We start from the raw sequence: 20,355 nt of genomic DNA, 5'->3' as shown, positions 1-20,355 counted from the left end.
ATGTTGGAATCCGTGTCATAAAAGCGTGTTTAACACATGAATGTGCACTATTTTTCAACAGTCCGCTACTGAGGTTTAGACGGACGGCAGTACTAATACCTGCAATATGTATGACACTAGGTTTTCCAGAGAAATTATTATGCCATTGCACTCTTATGGATGATTTGTGTTTTTCCTTGTAATGTGTTCTTGTTGTTTTGCCAACTTACATTTTGTCATTGTTAAATTAACTGGTGTAGGTTTATGTATTGTAAGTCGGTCGAATACTTGTTTCGATTTTGCTATATTGATGATGATGATGATGCTTGTTGTTTAAAGGGGACTAACATCGAGGTCATCGGCCCCTAATGGTACGAAATGAAATGACAACAAAAAGTTCAAATATCCACTGACCAAAATAAATTTGTCATGAAAAATGAATGGATGGATATGAACCCAAAAAACAAAAACAAACAAGAAACAAAGAAACAGAACAGTAGATCCGACTCAAAAACGGTCATAAATAATAGTATTACTGACCAAGGGACCACTTATAAAGCACAGTCCTGAATAGATTATGCTTGATGTCTAAAGGGGCCCAAAAACCAGGTCTAAGGCCCCTCAGTATGGTACATGTCGCGAGTAAAGTAGAACCATGATATTTCTCAGGCTGCGGTAATAATCAAAGGTAGCGTAAACTCACGGTGTTCCAAACATTAAGGTACTACTCACAAGTATTGTACGTCGTAAAGGTAACGCAGACCTATGGTGTTTCTCACACAGTGGCGCCACTCATAGCCAAAGTAAACCGATGAGGTTCCTCACCTAGGTGTACTAGTCACGGGCGCCGGCATTCCCGTGGTGTTCCTCACATAGCGGGTACTAATCACTGGCAACGCAGACCCACGGTGTCGCTCATATAGCGGTACAACTGACAGGCAACGCCCAGACCCGTGGTGTTGCTCACATGGGTACGACTCACGGGTACTGGAAAACCACACTGAACCCCGCTTGAGTGCTACGAATCACAAAACTATTCAGTACCTAACAGAGTGGTACTACTTGCAAGTAAAAGCGACACATGGTGTTCCCCGCATGATGGTACGAATCAAGAGTAGTTTCATGGTTCTAACAATCATCCCTTGGTCGCCCTTTGTGTTCGCCTCTTACGACAGGCAGGGGATACCGCGGGTGTATTCTACATGTGCGTCCCCCACCCGCAGGGGTAGTGTGTTTGGTCCGCGAGAGGTATTTTATTTCCCTCAAGTTCGCCGGCAAGCCGGTTAAGACCCCGCTATCCGCCACATGGGATGCCCCACGTGGGAGTATCACCTCTCACCCTGCTACGCCAGCGTAGTAGGTTCGTGGATTTGGGTATATCATTTTAAACCGTTTCCCGTTTTCTAACTATGGAAACATGATTTATATTTCATACAGTAATTCTTCTTTACGAAGATTATAACATTATCGGCGTTAGGTATATTATTAGAAATTAATGTCCTACAGCAGACTGATCCCAATGTTCCGCATTAAGGACTGATAGGTTGTAGTTGGTCTTGCCCTTACTGCTTCTCTCTCTGACTGGCTTGAAGTTAATTTACAGAAACAAATGTGAACCAGGGAAGCCTTCGCGGCTCAGACGGCAGCGCGCCGGCTTCTCACCGCTGGATACCTTGGTTCATATTCCGGTCACTCCATGTGAGATTTGTGCTGGACAAAGCGGAGGCGGGACAGGTTTTCCTCCGGGTACTCCTATTTTCCCTGTCATATTACATCCCAGCAACACTCTCCATTAACATTTCATTTCATCTATCAGTCATCAGAGGAGTGCGACAGGCTACGGCAGCCGGCACATTTCCTATCCTCGCCGCTAGTTGGGGGCATCATTCATTCCATCCCTGACCCGGTCGAATGACTGGAAACGAGCTGTGGATTTTTATTTCAATGTGAACCAATGAACTTTGTTACATTCGGTGAAAAATGAAGAGTGAACTCAGAAATAGTGTCCTTAAGTGAAGTTTGCTGATTGGAGGACACAAGGAAATAGGGCCAGCCCGATGTAATACGATTAGGGACTGGATCGTGCGGAGGGAGGGGTGAGAGTTAACCTCCACTCATCTTTAAGGGGAGGTAAGTAACTTGTATGCCTTTGCTGGCAGGATGTAATGTTTACAGTGCACTATGTCTTCTGGCACGGGATAGAATAAATTTGTTACTTTCATTGACCTGTCTCAGTCTCATTCCTGGCTTTGACAATGTGAAAGTGACCGATGCATGAGCGATGCTAGTAATAATAATTTCGTATGGCTATTTCTAGCCGAGTGCAGCCCTTGTAAGGCAGACCCTCCGATGAGGGTGGGCGGCATCTGCCATGTGTAGGTAGCTGCGTGTTATTGTGGTGGAGGATAGTGTTATGTGTGGTGTGAGAGTTGCAGAGATGTTGGGGACAACATAAACACCCAGCCCCCGAGCCATTGGAATTAACCAATGAAGGTTAAAATCCCCAACCCGGCCGGGAATCGAATCCGGGACCTTCTGAACCGAAGGCCAGTATGCTGACCATTCAGCCAACGAGTCGGACAGCGATGCTAGTAATGCCATTGCTTATGCAGCCAGTCCCTGTTATGAATGGTGTGAAAATATAGCTCATAGGGTCAGTTGGTGCATGCATTTCAGTGGACTTGGCAGACTGATATGTAATAGCAACTTAGGGCTCAGTGAGGAAAGCAACGGGAAACTACCTCACTCCTCATTTCCCTAGTATGCCTCTTCAGTGACACCTAGGCTATCTATGACAGCTGTTGGTGGGGCTGTAGAGGATCAAACCGGCCTTTGGGCTGAATAACCAACATACATACAAGTAATCTGTCAATCGTGTTGCTAGAAGCATGCACGAGGGGAAGGAGGTTGACACTGGTGAAGGTGTAGCTGTTAGAATAATTCGTTTGTGTTCGGGCAAAAGGTCATATCTCCCAATGATCTTCCTATCCATTATTTACCTTCAGCTTGATCACGCCTCCCCGCCACATATTGATATTTAGTCCATCAGAACAATATTTTCGTTGTGTTCATTTTCCTTTGCTCGTACGTAAAGGAAAATGAACCTTACCGTGCCGCACTCTAAGAATGTATGTTTGCATGACCTATTTACGCACTCCTACAGTATAATGTACTTACGGTTCGTTTTCCTTTACACAGCATCATACGAAAATGAACACAACAAACATTGTTCTGATGGACAGCATATCCATATGTGGCTGGGAGGCGTGATCAGTCTTAAAGAAAATAATAGATAGGAAGAGCATTGTGAAATATCTTTTCGCCCAAACAGCGACGAATTATGTTACTGATTTTGTGCCCCACTAACTACTTTTATGGTTTTTGGAGACTCCGAGGTGCCGGAATTTTGTCCCGCAGGAGTTCTTTAACGTGCCACTAAATTTACTGATACGAAGCCGACGTATTTGAGCACCTTCAAATACCACCGGACTGACAGAGGATCGGACCCGCCAACTTGAGCTCAGAAGGCTAGCGCTCCACCACGTGAGCCACCCAGTCCAGTGGGGCTGCTAGACATTAATTACCAACCTAGATCGCCGTCTTTATATGGCCTGATGTTTTTGCTCGCATGTGTAGCCTACACAGAACAACAACGCCTTACCTGGACGAAAAATGTAATTGTATCTTTTTTTTTTGCTATTTGCTTTACGACACACCGACACAGATAGGTCTTATGGCGACGATGGGATAGGAAAGGCCTAGGAATGGGAAGGAAGCGGCAGTGGCCTTTTTAATGTACAGTGTGTGAAAATGGGAAACCACGGAACACCATCTTCACGACTGCCGACAGTGGGGTTCGAACCCACTATCTCACGGATGCAAGCTCACAGCTGCGCGCCCCTAACCGCACGGCCAACTCGCCCGATAACTGTATCTTAACAGACCGTGGAAAATTAATGTGAAACAAAATAAGAAATTAAGAATTGAATGTTGTAAAATTCAGCGATGAAGTTCTTGTATTAAATGCTTCAAATGAACTTTATCTATATACACGTAATATATCTATGAACAGACAGAAGAAGGGAAATGGACCTTTTTCAAACTATACTTGTCTGGCCGGAACTTCTGTGTACTTCGAACTCATTTTGAAGAGAGTGGTGAGTACAGCCTGAACATGTCCAGTGGTACACTTCGTAATCATAAGAACTAAAGGTTTCTCACACATAAAATGTTAGCAGCTGGTTGGAGACCCCTGTTTTATACCAACAAACTAAGATGTAACATGCATTAAATAAATGCTCTTTATGATACGTTAAGCGAAATCATTGGAATTTAGAATTTCTAATTCTACACTTAGTACTGTATAAGAAGAGACAAAAGAATAATGTAAGAGCGTCCTGAGTATTTAACAGCACCGTATAATTTTTATATAAGAGTACAGTAAAGAATTTCTATTTCTACAATCCATGGAAACGCTGGGTATATTTACCTGAACTAGAGTTAAATTTCCTAATATCATGCTCCATTGCTCCTTAGGCTCATCCATATGTCCGAGATTGGCTTCCGTGGAAAGACGTGAGGCGAGTGTCATCTCCAAGTTGCCCTTGAGCCCCAGCAGCGCTGGGACCAGAATTATGATCTCAGGCACGTTGATGAACACTTTCCACCTCTGAAAAGTGCACACTTACATTATTAGTGACAGTTAAAAACTTAGCATATCAAATTACTCAGAGTTTTATGGTCCTTTTTTTTTTTCAGACACAAATAACAACTCACTTCTCTCGAAGTAGTTGGCGACTGAGGAGAAATGTATTGTATATAACAGCACAGATTGTGTTTTGGTACAATAAGGAATTATTTAATAAAATAACACGTAGGAGTCCAAATAACTCATTCGTGGAACAGAATTGCGAAAAATGGGATTGGCAGCTCAGGGATATAACGTTCTGATTTAAACTGTCTGAAGGTAGATAATGAATTGTCGTATTTCATCTTAATATTTCTGTGGTGTTGGAATGAAGTGGTTGAAAAGAGGGAGAATGAAGCTATGTTTGTAAGAAATAAATATCTGAATCATTTTGTCTAAACAGCGGCGTACAGTATGCTAGTATACCAGCGATAATTTATTCCCAACTGTTGCTAAGGTACATCGATATAACATGTTGGCTTTAAGGAGGATCGAAGTGCCCAACAATAAGTTCTGTATTAATGTTTGCATCCATTCTTCTTTCCACTGACCATGTCATTCATTGAGTTTTGAAGTTGTTGATTTTATTTAATATACTGTGTACTCTTGGGAAGCATAACAAAGCACTTCAAGTATTACAACTTCACTGTGTTATCTTGTTTTTTCCGACCCAACGCCAATCAGACAAAACCTTAGTAACTCCGAAATGCTGTACATGATAGTGTTATTTATCCGGACCCGCTGGAGATGTTTATCAACAAGGTGTGAGTGACGCAGGAGAAACATGCCCCAAAAATAACAGCGAGTGGCGCATAGTTTTCTGTCTAATGCCTAGAAGAATGAAACCCGTAAATATCTCCAAAACTACTCGTCGGGTTTGCAAGGCAAGTACATCACTGAAATTGTCGGTTGCTTCTTAGTTGTTCTATTGGGTGCAATTAATATAATCGCATTAAAAAACAAAGTTGCTATCGCTTTTTGAAATTACGTACGCGATGGAGACGAATTAGACCGTGTTTTATGGGCACTTAATACGATTTAAAAATTTAAAAACAGTATGTCTGTATCTTTAATGGATGAGTGGTCGCGCGTGAGACATTAAAATAAATAGACATTTTTCACAGTTTTGTGGGGCGTAAGGCTGAAATTTACTACTGAAATGAAACGCAAGTTCTACCTTATATATTTTAGATTAAAATGAAATTATTAGGTGTGTGTGTGTGTGAAAGAGAGAGAGAGAAAGAGAGAGAGAGAGAGAGAGAGAGAGGGAGTTGGCGTATGGCTTTTAGCGCCGGGACTGTCCGAGGACAAGTTCGGCTCGCCAGATGCAGGTCTCTTGATTTCACGTCCGTATGCGACCTGTGTGTCATGAAGAGGATGAAATGATGATGAAGACGACACATACACCCAGCCCCCGTGTCAGCGAAATTAACCAATTAAGGTTAAAATTCCCGACCCCGTCGGGAATCGAACCCGGGAATTCTGTGACCAAAGGCCAGCACGCTAACCATTTAGCCATGGAGACGGACATGATTAGCTCTTTATTAAAGACACAAATTACTACTTAAAATGACATATGCAATGTACATAAAAATAACTTCCGTCCTGAAGTTGTAAAAAAAAAAAAAATCTCACACATGCATTATATCTAGTAATATTTACGTACAAAGCAAGGTTTCTGAACACAATGACATTTTCAAAAACAGGAAGTGCTCATAATACAAATACTAACGCTTACAACAGGAGTAAGTTTCCCGCTCCACTTCAAAATAACACCAACGTCATTGGTCGCGCGATGAGAGAAACACTCACGCAGCGCGCACGGACACATGGGAACCTGTTCTGACTAAGCGAGGGTGTGCTTACCCTTCAAATGTGAATCGCTCTGCCCACAACAGTTATAAACTCAGCTAGAAGTGGGAATAGTCACCTCCCTTTCATCACTGTGAAGTAATATCACAATAAAAAATAATGCGAGAGAAAATCTCATATAGCGACCACTCGCGGGTTAAGGCAATAGCGGTGCCAAAATGAGGCATATACGGCGTGATGAGAAGTGAAGTAGTCTTCCATTACTTTCTTCACTGGGTCAGAAACTGCTTTTGCAGCACGACTAGCCATATAAGTGGAACGTTTTATTAAATACAAACGCATTAGTCGTGCTCCGAATGTCATTACTCAGCACCACCCATAGCTCAGCTGCATCTATGCTAGCACAGCCATACATAATGAGACAGACTTCGGTGGAAGCTACATTGTGCTTTGGCCTGTGCCAAGAGACAGATACAAAAATACTGCATCCATCAAGAAATAGCAATGGGTAGTACAGAGTATACAGTGTCTATCACGACTATACCGACAAAAAATCAGGGATGCTCTTCGTGTTATGTTAAGGACGATGGTGCAATTGGATTGGCGGAAAACATTTTTCTTTTTGAGAAAATGAGTTCGCGCGATTCAAATGGACGAACTTGCCTTATTTGCTATGCCAGGGAGCCAGCCACTGTCTGTTGCTGTGCGTCAGAGGAGTGAAGGGCAGGGAGGGGAAGAGAGGAGGGGCACAGGTAATGCTCAGTGCGAATGCAGAAGATTCTTGTTTGTGTCTCATAATCGCTTCCCAGCACAGTAGGCAGTGCGCAGTTTGTTCTGCACACACTGATTACTATGCAAACCCCATAGAAAGAGAAAATGGACTTGTACCAAGAATACAGTCAGCTTTCAAGGTCCTTCGCGACACAACACATAACAGAGTTAAAAAGTCACTACAGCACCGTTGTGAACTGTGCATCGTAGTAGGAGGAGGGCATATTGAACATTACTGTAATCAAACCACAGGGCGTATTGTTTCCTTCGTTCAGTATTTCATTCCATTTACAATGTTGTGAGTTAAGGAATACACAATAGTAGGGCGGAAGCTTTCCATCTGCGTCCAACAAGACGAGAGGAGAAAGGATCTGGTGCATTCATTGACTGACGAGTGTGTCTTGATTACAGTGTGTTCTTGTACTGTGCGTAAAGTTACGGCTGTTTAATTAACGAACTGTGGATATTGCCTTTAAAAGACATGGACAATCCTGTGCGAGTCGAAGGAGGAAACTTGTGCATACGCGCGGAGCATTATCTCTGTCTCCTTCATACACCCTACTTTCCCTCCCTCCTTCTCGAAAAGAAACATTTTCTCCGCAAATCTGATTGCACTATCGATCTTAACATAACACGACGAGTATCCCAGATTCCCTTTTGTCGGTATAGTTCTGATATACCCTGTATAGATGAATTACTGGGAAGCTGAGAAAAAGCTCACAACCCTTGCAGGTTTGGCAGAGTTCGGGATTAGAGAGGAGAGAGTGTTTATCTACCTACGAGAGTGTATACCTCTATATGGTTCATTATTTGAATAAAGAATATTCCCAGGTTTCATTTACTGGCTAAATAAACTGATTTGTTAGTACTAGCCTGTTCTGTAAGGAAGTCAACTTACCTGGACCATATCAAAATAAAATCCAGCACCAACCATTCCCATGCCGGCGATGAAGAAAGGAACTATCACCTGGGCACCGATACTACAGTGCGTCTCTATCGCTTGCTCACGAGCTGGAGTTTCTTCAGGATCACACGGACCAGGGCTTGTAGCTAGTTTGACGACCACGTCTGGTAAAGATGGCTGGTCTGCCTCGTCTGGTACGGGGGTGACATCCGTCAAAGCGAAAGGATAATCTGCACCATCCTCTGGCCCCATCGCGCCACCCTCATCTGGAATCAGAATGACATTTAAATTAAGTAAGGCGTGAGGAGATGGGACGTACAAACTGAGCTATGGTATAAGGGAAGGTTTACCCGTCTCCATTTTACATAAGAAACCTACATAAGGCACACACATCGGCTTCTTAGATAAATAATGTTATTGTTTTTACGTCCCACTGACTAATTTTACCGGTTCTTGAAGACGCGGAGGTGCCGGAATTTCGTCTCTCAGGAGTTCTCTTACGTGCCAATAAGTGTACCGAGACGGGGCTGACGTATGTGAGCACCTTCAAGTACCACGGGACTGAGCCAGTATCGAACCTGCTAACTTGGGCTCAGAAAGCCAGTGCCTTAATCGTCTGAGCGACTCAGCCTAGCAGCTTGTTAGAACAAGCGCCAAATATCCTCAACAAGTTGTTGGCTTGTGATCTAACGAAATTAGTCAGAAAAATAACTTCGATGGTTCGACTGCAGGGTTAGATAGAAAGCATTCAGATCCTCCAATCATATAAAGTTTTGGGGAATATGTAGTACTGTTGCTCCAATCAATCAATCAATCAATCAATCAATCAATCAATCAATCAATCAATCAATCAATCAATCAATCAATCAATCAATCAATCAATCAATCAATCAATCAATCAATCAATCAATCAATCAATCAATCAATCAATCAATCAATCAATCAATCAATCAATCAATCAATCAATCAATCAATCAATCAATCAATCAATCAATCAATCAATCAATCAATCAATCAATCAATCAATCAATCAATCAATCAATCAATCAATCAATCAATCAATCAATCAATCAATCAATCAATCAATCAATCAATCAATCAATCAATCAATCAATCAATCAATCAATCAATCAATCAATCAATCAATCAATCAATCAATCAATCAATCAATCAATCAATCAATCAATCAATCAATCAATCAATCAATCAATCAATCAATCAATCAATCAATCAAATGAAATGTCGTATGGCTTTTAGTGCCGGGATATCCCAGGACGGGTTCGGCTCGCCAGGTGCAGGTCTTTCTATTTGACGCCCGTAGGCGACCTTCGCGTCGTGATGAGGATGAAATGGTGATGAAGATAACACATACACCCAGCCCCGTGCCATTAGAATTAACCAATTAAGGTTAAAATCCCCGGCCCGGCCTGGAATCGAACCCAGGACCCTCTGAACCGAAGGCCAGTACGCTGATCGTTCAATCAATCAATCAATCAATCAATCAATCAATCAATCAATCAATCAATCAATCAATCAATCAATCAATCAATCAATCAATCACATTAGGTTTACTTACAAATTTGAATTTAGAACAATTTTAGAATGCAAATGATATCACAAACGGACGATACGGTGAAGGGAGTGATGTTTGTGAAGATATACGGTGATAAATTCACACGCTCATTTTTAAAATAAACAAATACAGGCGTGGGCCGATCGCCTTCCGCAGCTGGGGCTTCGTTTTAACATTGCGAATACAGATTATTTGGGAAAAAATCCGGCTGATGGTTCCATCCAAATTAATGGTGTTGGTCTTTGTTCATATAGCGGGGGTCGTACCTTCAGTGTGAGGGTGGAACCTACAGTGATATTAGAGCGCGAGTCAAAGCAACGTGTGTGACCGCAGAATGCCAATCCACCTTATGTCAATGATCTACCGAACTGGCGTTATCTGGCCCGCGACCAAAACTAGCACAACCTGCTTTACGCCGCACCGACACTCATAGGTCTTATGGCGAAGGAAGTGGCCGTGGCCTTCATTAAGGTACAGCCCCTGCATTTGCCCCGTACGAAAATAGGAAACCACGGAAAACCATCTTCAAGGCTACCGAGAGTTCGAATCCATTATCTTCCGAATGCAAGCTTACAGCTGCGAACGGCCGACTCGCTCGATTACCAAAACCAGCGACAGTCGACTTCATGTAATGGAAAAACTTATGGTTCGTTGGACAGTGGGTGTTTCCCTTGAGGATCACATCCGGAACGGCACTCTTAGGCAGCAGTTCGGTATCGCCCCATTCAAGACAAAATACGAGAAACTTGGCCTCAGCACCTGGAACAGCTGCCATCACCTTACCGTCGATGGCCAGCAACCACGTAACAGACCAAAGCAACGATGGCGGAACACAATGGCACGAGAATCTGCGGCATTCGCCCAACTAATGCCCAGGACTCAGCGAAGTGGCGACCCTGCTCCGGCGGGACAACACTAAGCCGATCAACATTCCTAAAATTAAGCCAAATCATATGAATTCACCTCTTAATTTGTGAATTTGCGTTGGTAAATATCTATCTTTTTATCAACCACTCTTTTGTCTAGACATTTCTTAGCTTTAGTACTACTTGAACTTCGAACAATTGCTGTTAAAGCAACTCGAATTTCTTAACACTTTGAGACATAGACAGACAATCGGGCAGACAGACAGACAGACAGACAGACAGATCGTGGTTTATTCTGACAAAGCAGACTGTGCTTAGGGTACTATTTATAAGGAACTGTCTAGCCGAAGCGAGAAGGGCGTGTTCGGTTCATCCGGAAAAACGTGCATTTGATTCTCGCCAGGAAGTCGAAAATTTAGAAATTATATTTTCAATTCTGGAGAGGGACATGGAACAGATTCATTCAACCTACACTGGGAATTAGTACCAGGTTAATTTCTGCAGCCATGTATATCCTACTTACTGTAAGTAAACTGGTAAGATGAGGTAAGATGGCTTTGGTTGTGCCTTGTATGTTACTGTACCTTATACAGCATTTTACAGTCATTCTACATACCTCATCTGGGGTTGTATGAGAATCAATTTTCGCGTTTGATTTCACGATTTGTTTTGATATAAAGCAGACTTGTAGTTTTACATCATTGTTAGTCTTATTATTGTCCGACTCGTTGGCTGAATGGTCAGCATACTGGCCTTCGGTTCAGAGAGCCCCGGGTTCGATTCTCGGCCAGGTCGGGGATTTTAACCTTCATTGGTTAATTCCAATGACCCGGGGGATGGGTGTTTGTGCTGTCCTCAACATCCCTGCAACTCACACACCACACATAACACTATCCTCCACCACAATAACACGCAGTTTCCTACACATGGCAGATGCCGCCCACACTCATCGGAGGGTCTGCCTTACGAGGGCTGCACTCGGCTAGAAATAGCCACACGAAATTAATTAAGTCTTATTATTAGTAGCCACGGGAACTCTATTATTATTATTATTATTATTATTATTATTATTATTATTATTATTGTTGTTGTTGTTATTAGTATTATTCGGAATCTGAATCGCATGAATATCCTTATACAGTGGCCAAGGTTCAAATCCTGGCCGCCTTACTACGAAGTCACTTGCGGTGCCACTTCGTAAGTCAGTAAATATTTGCAGCTCATGTCACAATTATTTTATTATGTACTGCTGATTCGTGGACTTCCTAAAGCCTAAATTGTTGACATGATATAAGGGATACTACAAAATTCTAACTGTACATCACCTGCAATTATAACATAACGAAACCAGAATTAATACTAGGGTAAGTTTTCGTATTATAACATACAGTACAAATTCTAGTTGACGTGGACAAACGAACACTAGAATATCAATATATTTATCCTCCATGAACGGGTAATCACACAGCCTTGCCCAAAAGAGAACAGTAGAATATAATCCAAAATAACAACTCCATTACGTCAGCTCGTATTATCGTTACTTCAAGAATGGAAAACCCTGGCGAGAAAATCGAAAAGGTAACCGGTGGGAATTTCGAGAGTCCGATTTTGTCTCATTTTCAGCTGTTTCTCAAAATTCATTCAATAGAGTGCATTTTTCTAAATGGGAAATCATATCTTCGTTATCTCGATTGCACGTAAAACTGCAGGTTCTTTATGCTACTCGTACAGTTGCGATAAGAGGCTGAGGCATCTTGATCACCAGGTCCGGTACTTATCTTGTCTAGAAAACTATGCCAGTGTGGTGTCTCTTCTGATGTGTGTGTGTTTATCCATCTGGAGCTTTTGATAAATAGAAAAGTAGCTGTGGCCTTCCTGATCTGTTAAAGTGCGGAACCACGGATGGTCGTTAGTTCGATTTCTACCTACTCCTCGTATTTATCGGGTGTTTTGGAGGTTATGAACATCCGTCACAGTCTCTCAAACCGTCTCAAATTCATGAGAGGGACGGGAATTAAACCTTGGCTAACGAGGTGGAATGATACCATGTTCACACTTAGGCCTACAAGGTTTACAACAGGTACTTCTGGGGGGCTCTCAAGCTGCTGTGACTTACACTGAGTTTTAGTATATAGGTTTTGATTCCCACTAACAATCGTTACGGTTCTTGGAGACGCCTATGTGCCAGTATATTGTACTTCGGGTTTTTATTTTACGTGTTGGTAAATCTACGGACATGATGCCATCGTTATTTAAGCAGTCCAGATATTTTTGAGTTTTGACATGGGGTTCGAGACTGGATACCCTTCGTGACACAGCATGAATTTTTAGGTGAAAAATCCAATTCGGGATCCACCAGGATTCGAATGTCGTAAGCTAATGAATAGGTCGCAGCTCTAATAACGTTCCCCTATTAATAACAATAGCAACAGCAATTTTATAAGCCCATTTAGGGTTTTAAGTGGTTTTCTAAAATGAGTGCAAAAGTTTCGTCTCCTCTTCTCTTGTCCATGGCCGTACATGTTAAAGCTTTTATTTTTAATTTATTGCCATATAAGAATGGGCACCCATTACCCTGTTTATTTTGTAATTGTTCATAGACGAGTGTGTAACATACTGTTGAGCCTAAGTGACTGTAAACACAGTATTTGAAGTTTATCAGGCATATTTTGTAAGAAGCTTGTGCCACAGAGGCTGGACTGTAGTAACTTTTGGAGCTCAGTCTTCTACGCCCACTTATTTCTAGGGCCATTGAACCCACTCTGAATGATTTTGAGTTTTGACCGGGAGTGTGAATTCGGATGCCCTTCCCGGAAGTGAAAATTCCACACACATGTCCACTGTGATTCACTGGGTTTCGAATGTGTGCTGTCCGGACGATAAGACAGTAATGAAACTACCGAAATAATAACGTACCAATAATAATAATAATAATAATAATAATAATAATAATAATAATAATAATAATAATAATAATAATACCGGAGGTACACATTCTTCGTCCCGTTGAATTGCGCGCCTTCTAGAAGGCCATATGTGCTATGAATCTTGAACTAACGCACGACAAGATACTTGGAGCTTCAACCATTAGATGTCGCTACCATCGCCCTATGTGCCCCCCTCTGGCGGCATTAAGGACAATTAGTTCTTGAGGGAATTTCAAATTTTTGAAGGTGGCAAACCTTAAGTCTTTGTTGTAGATTGGTTTTTAATGTGTTAAAGTTGTCAACACTCCTACGGCTTCCTTCTTCCTTAGTTATTAACGAATCAGGAATGTTGTGTATATTTCTGTAACTAATTTAAATTCGGGGTGTGTACAGGCATCCAGCCTATCTATAGAGAGTTCTGGAACTTTCCTCTCTGAGATGCTATAAAAGCTGGGCGCTTTAGGGTCGTATTGTCACCTTCATCGCTCCGGTCTAGTGTGTGTGCGGTGTAATTAGGAGGCAGGGGCTGCAGGGCGGCTATCGCAAGGCCCAACAACTCAAGGTATTGGCAGACATCACTTAACATGTGATAGATCCAGACAGATCACTTGAGGGGAAGGTTTCAAGTTCCTGCTCATAACGCAAAGTTCGAAAGCTAGTTTAAATGTAATATTTCGGCAAGTCTGAGGACTCTGTTCAAAGCCCTGCTGGGAACTTGTAAATTAAGGGAACAAAGAGTGTTGATTCCCACTCAACTTGGTAGGGGGTGATTACAATTTTCTAATCCTCCAAAATCTTCACTCTGCTTTGTACTTAATATTTCGCATCTAGTCACCCCTCTGTAGTATAGGCTTAGCCTCTGCGACTTCGGGCCATAAGCCCATTTAGGGTTTTAAGTGGTTTTCTAAAAGTAATGCAAGTGTTTCCCCTCCTAGCATTTTGTCCATGGCCGTTCATGTTAAACCTTTTATTTTTAATTTAAGGCCGTTTAGAATGGGCGCCCATTACCCCTGTTTATTTGGTAATTGTTCATAGACGAGTGTGTAAAATACTGTTGAGCCTAAGTGACTGAACACAGTATTTGAAGTTTATCCGGTATATTTTGTAAGAAGCTTGTGCCTCTGAGAGGCTGGACTGTAGTAACGTTTGGAGCTCAGTCTTCTAGAATGTAAATGAGTGGGGCAAACATGCTCTTGTAAAAGTGTACCTGTTTTGAGCTATATTGCACATTCCTCGTAAATTAGTGTGTCGATAATTTTCTCTATTATACGTGATTTTCGGACTTACAGTCCGCCGTTGTCATCCGAGCTGACGAGCTCAATTGTTATTCCATTTGACTGTTGTTTGTTGTTGCTTGTTTTGATTTTCTACCTACCAAATTTTAAAATAAAAAAGGAAAGAAATAAAATTTCAACATTTAGTGCTCTGGTCATTTCCTTGTGCACCCATTCACCCCGGCACCTTCTTACACCTCTGCGTTCCACGAAATGCTCGGGATAATGATAAAAAATAATAAATTAATAATAATAATAATAATAATAATAATAATAATAATAATTATAATAATAAGCTTTTAGTTGTACGTGACTTTATAATGTGATTATAGCCACGGGACCTCCAATTTTATGGGAAACCCGAAGCGCACGGACGTGACATTTTATTTCAAAAAATTCCACTTCCACTGGCTAGAATTCGAAGTGCGTCCCCCTTTGTGGGAAGCCAATGACTATGCCACACGCCTGCAGTAAGGGTGATAACACTGGTAATGTTGGCAGTGTAGCTACTACCAGAGCTGGAAACTGAAGCTGCGCTCAATAGACTGGAAACGCTGATGCAGCTCATTGAACGACGCTCTGTTTTATGAATAATCACTGAGTCGACAAGTGTCGCTGCCCTCAGTTAAGTACTGCACAATCACGGCAAGTGTTGATGTTCAGTTAAACTTGTTTAGTTTTCCAGGTACTTGTCCGAATTTGAAGGATCCGTGTGCGAAATTTTATCGGGCATTACATCTTAATTTCCGCAAGAAAACTTGACATAATTTAAACGCATAGAAATTGATGTAATATTGTTGCCATTATAGATGACTTGAGACCTAAGGACAACGAGGTTAAAAGTAAGGTTTCAAGTTTCACTAATAGAAAAGTCCTCTCAGTTTTAATTACTGTGTTGATGGGGTGAAAGTTCCTAATGGGGATCACTGTAAGTACCTAGGTGTTAATATAGGAAATGATCTCCATTGGGGTAATGACATAAACGGTATTGTAAATAAAGGGTACGGATCTCTGCACACGATTATGAGGGTATTTAGGGGCTGTAGTGAGGATGTAAAGCAGAGGGCATTTATGTCTTCGGTAAGACTCCAAGTGGAGTATGGTTTCAGTGTATGGCACCCTCACCAGGATTACTTGATTCTAGAACTGAAAAACATCCAAAGAAAAGGAGCTCGATTGATCTGAATTATTTCCGACAAAAGAATAGCGTTAGGAAAATGTTGCAAAGTTTGGGCTGGGAAGACTTGGAAGAAATGAGACGAGCTGCTCGAGTAAGTGGTTTGTTCCCAGATGTCAATGGAGAGATGGCGTGGAATGACATTAGTAGATGAATAAGTTGGAGTGGTGTTTTTAATGTAGGAAAGATCACAATATGAAGATAAAGTTGGAATTCAAGAGGACAAATTGGGGCAAATATTCGTTTAGAGGAAGAGGAGTTAGAGATTGGAATATTTTTCCAAGGGAGATGTTAAATAAATTTCCAAGTTATTTACAATTGTTTAAGAAAAGACTAGGTAAACAACAGGTAGGGCATCTGTTACCTGGTCGACTGCCCTAAATGCAGATCAGTGGTGATTGAACGCCATAATCCGTATGAAGTTCTTAATATTTTAAATATTGTAACCTGTACAGCGTTTGCTCCGTAAAATAAGTTACAATGAATTTCCTTTTATTTTCAACTGGCTATATTACCCGGCAGGAGCTGCCTGGCTGAGGCGGTAAAGGCGTACTCGGTTCGCCAGGAAGGACGTGGGTTCGAATCCCCATCAAAAGTCGTAAAAGTTTAAGAAATGAGATTTCCACTTCCGGAGGTGCATATGGCCCTGAGGTTCACTAAGCCTACACCAAAATGAGTACCACGTTAATTCCTGGGAGCAAAGGCGGCCGGGCGCAGAGCTAACCACTCTACCCCATCAAGTGCCGAGGTTACGGATAGTGAAAGCGTTTACCCTCCACTACTCCCAGGGCCTTCATGGCCTGTACGGAGATGACTTTGCTTTGCTTTTTTATATTACCGGGCGCTCTTTACCTTGAACGTTTACCTTGATGATTTGTATTACCTGTTAATTTTATATGAAGCCGTGTTTTGTAGATATGTTATTGTGACGTTGATTGATATTTTAAGAACTATTTAGTAATTTAATAGTTATTGTAATATGTTTACTTAAATTTTAGATTATTTTGTTTCGCATTAGTTAAACTTTGCCCTTGTGGCAGCCCCTTGTTGTCTGAGAAGTAGCTGATCATTTCAATTAAATGATGAAAATAAGTGATGACTGTATGTATTTGCGCATCGCGCCATATTTATGACGTACACGATTCCATCTCTCAGCCGTCAGCCTACGGAGGCCGAAAAGTGGATTCAGCACTAATCTCGGTTAGTTTGGACGATTTGCTCTTTACCTCCCCACGCCCCTACGCCGGAAGAGCTGAATGTTAACTTACACGGCATCTGGATTGTCACTATTCATCTCAGGGACCCCATAAACTATGGATTCCACACTAACATCATTGTGTTCAGTTTCTTATGCGCATGTAAAGAAAATGAACCTTACCGTACGGCACTGTAGGAATGTATGTTTGCATGACGTATGTACGCAATCCCACTGTATAACGTATTTGAGATTAAATTTCCGTTACACATTATCATAGGAAAATGAACTATGAATTTTGTTTTAATATACTGCATATCCGTATGTGGCTGGGAGGCGTGACCAGTCTTAAGGGTCATAATGGATAGGAAGAGCATTGTCACAAATGCGGTAGACTATTGGTCGCGCGGGGACGATATGGTCGATGAGAGAGACACGAGGAAGTTTAAGAAAATATTTATGTTCGGTGTAAATTAGTAAATAAACATGTAAACACACTATGGCAGTGGCGTCTCGAGGCAAAAGTAGCTGGGTGTTCACACTAGCTGAAAGCAGAGAGAAAGGTAAACATCAGAGGAACTTACCTTATTTATTAAATATGCTCATACCGGGCGTGTTGGCCGTGCCGTCAGGGGCACGCAGCTATGAGCTTGCATCCGGGAGATAATGGGTTCGAATCCCACTGTCGGCAGCCCTGAAGATGGTTTTCCGTGTTTTCCTATTTTCACACCAGGCAAATGCTGGGACTGTACCTTAATTAAGGACACGGCCGCTTCCCTCCAACTCCTAGGCCTTTCCTATTCCATCGTCGCCATAAGACCTATCTGTGTCGGTGCGACGTAAAGCAACTAGCAAAACAAAAATGCTCACCGATACACAATCCCACCGATCCACTAAATAATTTTAGCAATTCTCCAAGTCACAACTCTCTCGTAACAAGGAGTAAGAACATATATGCTGTATATTCACAATTTGCTTTACGTCGCACCGACACAGATAGGCCATATGGCGACGATGGGATAAGAAAGGGAAGGAAGCGGCCGTGGCCTTAAAATTAAGGTACAACATATGCCTCCTGTGAAAATGGGAAACTACGTAAAAAGGGCTGCCGACAGTGTGGTTCGAACCCGCTATCTCCCAAATGCAGGAGTAAGAATATAACAATCCTCCTATTTATTTGGTTATAACGCACCTATCAAATCACGAACACAGGCTGACATGTGAACGCCAATTCTAGACACAAGCGCTACAGCGCTACACAGTAAATGCTTGGAGCGTGTGCATGCTGTCTGTGCGTAACAACTTAAGACCAAGTAACTGAGAAGAATTGCCCAATTGTTAACCTAACAATTTCTGAGTAATTAGAATAATTTATATTCATATCGTACAATAGGCTATTTCATGGCACCAGGTAGCATATTTTCTTTTTAAAATTGTAGAATCACTAACAACAGTCTTCTTCTGCCTCCGCTTTTCCCACATCTGTGGGGTAGCGGGTGCGAACTGTGTCGCACATATGGATTAGGCCGTCTTTTACGGCCGGATGTCCTTCCTGATGCCAACCCTATATGGATAGATGTAATTATTATTGCGTGTTTCTGTGGTGATTGGTAGTGTAGTGTGTGGTCTGAATATGAAACTAGCATTTACCAGCGCTTCACTCGCGTGGATTTCGTAAAATATTAAAAGTAATCGTTCCTTGGTACTGTACTAAGACATTATCTGAAAATCCCTAAAGTATAAACGTTCACCGACAAATTGAGTTCCATTTACCCAGGAAACTCTTTGTAAACTACGTTTGTGTTATTGCCTTTTGGGGCTAAGATGACCATGTAACATAGAACTGTACATATGAGAAACAATCTTCTCTCAAATCGAAAAAAAAATTAAAGGAGATTCCAAATATCTATCTCTACGTCGTAACATTTTCAGTTTTTGAGATAGGCTATAAGAATCCCCATAAAAAAAAATTTAACCCCTTTATCAGTCCTTCCCATTTTTCGAAAACGAACAGAAATACGTGTTCCTTTACTTTTAAAGGAGATTCCAAATACTAATTTTCGCGTCTGTAACATCATAAGTTTGTGAAGTATAAGCATCCTCGTTAGAAATTATACACTTATTTTTCACTTCTTTCACCCACCGTTAAGTGCCTTTTCCGAAAACAAAAAGTACGTGTTCCTGTATTTTTAAAGGACTTTCCAAATACCAAGTTTCATGTCTGTAACATGTTAAGTTTTTGACATATACTGTAGATATACCGATACTCATTTTCAAAATTCACTCACTTTTTCAATTCTTTTCAACCCCTTAAGTGGATTTTCCGAAAACAAAAAGTACGTAGATTCAAAATACAGTACCAACTTTCACGTCTATGAAATTTTCAGTTTTTGAGATATAAGTATCCTCATAAAATGAATTCAACTTATTTTTCCCATTTTTCCGCCCCCTGTCCCTTTAAGTAGACTTTCCGAAAACAAAAAATGTGTTTTTTAAAGGATATTCAAATTGCCACCTTTCACGTCTCTAACATCTTCAGTTTCTGAGATATACTGTAGATACAGATTTCAACTCCTTTACTTATTTCCACCCTTCCCCCCCCCCAAGTCGATTTTCCGAAAACAAAAAATACGTGTTTATTTTTAAAGGAGATTCCAAATACCAAGTTTCACGTTTGTAACATCTTTACCTTTTAGCGATATAAATATCCTCATACAAATAATTCAACGAATATTTCAATTCTATCCCCCGTAAGTGGATTTCCGAAAACAAAAGAAGACGCGTTTCTTTATTTTTAAAGGAGATTCCAAATACAATTTTTCACGTCTGTAGCATCTTTTTCTAAAGATTTAAGTATCCTCACAAAATGAATTTTACAGCTTTTTCACCCCACCCCCGTTAAGTTGATTGCCCCCAAAATGCGTGTTTCTTTATTTTTAAAGCAGATTCCAAACACCAATTTTCACGTCTGTAACCATCGGTTTTTGAGATATAAGTATTCACATAAAAATAATTCAATTTTTTCACATCCATTCACCCTCCCTCCGTAAGTAAATTTTCCGAAAACGAAAAATACGTGTTTATTTATAAAGGAGCTTCTAATGCCAATTATCACAACTGTAACATCTTCAGTTTTCGAAATATGTGTCTCCCAAGTTAACTTTTCTTCTAAAATGCGCGTTTCTTTATT

General features: G+C 41.2%; 1 protein-coding gene across 2 annotated transcripts in view; it reads right to left on the bottom strand.

Annotated features, from left to right (window-relative positions):
- LOC136862778 (solute carrier family 41 member 1) overlaps positions 1–20,355 on the bottom strand; it is a 204,860-nt gene that overhangs the window by 87,921 nt on the left and 96,584 nt on the right. For both annotated transcript variants that reach the window (XM_067139032.2, XM_067139031.2), the window contains exons 2-3: positions 8,148–8,419; positions 4,469–4,648 (exon numbers count right to left, since the gene is read on the bottom strand). In XM_067139032.2, the coding sequence (XP_066995133.1) occupies positions 4,469–4,648; positions 8,148–8,405 (438 nt within the window). In that variant the 5' untranslated portion in view covers positions 8,406–8,419. The remainder of the gene's footprint in view (positions 1–4,468; positions 4,649–8,147; positions 8,420–20,355) is intronic.

This window comes from Anabrus simplex, chromosome 2, assembly GCF_040414725.1.
Source record: "Anabrus simplex isolate iqAnaSimp1 chromosome 2, ASM4041472v1, whole genome shotgun sequence".
Classification (NCBI taxonomy): domain Eukaryota; kingdom Metazoa; phylum Arthropoda; class Insecta; order Orthoptera; family Tettigoniidae; genus Anabrus; species Anabrus simplex.
Note: the sequence above shows the minus strand (reverse complement) of the source record. Positions and strands in the feature narration are given on the sequence as shown.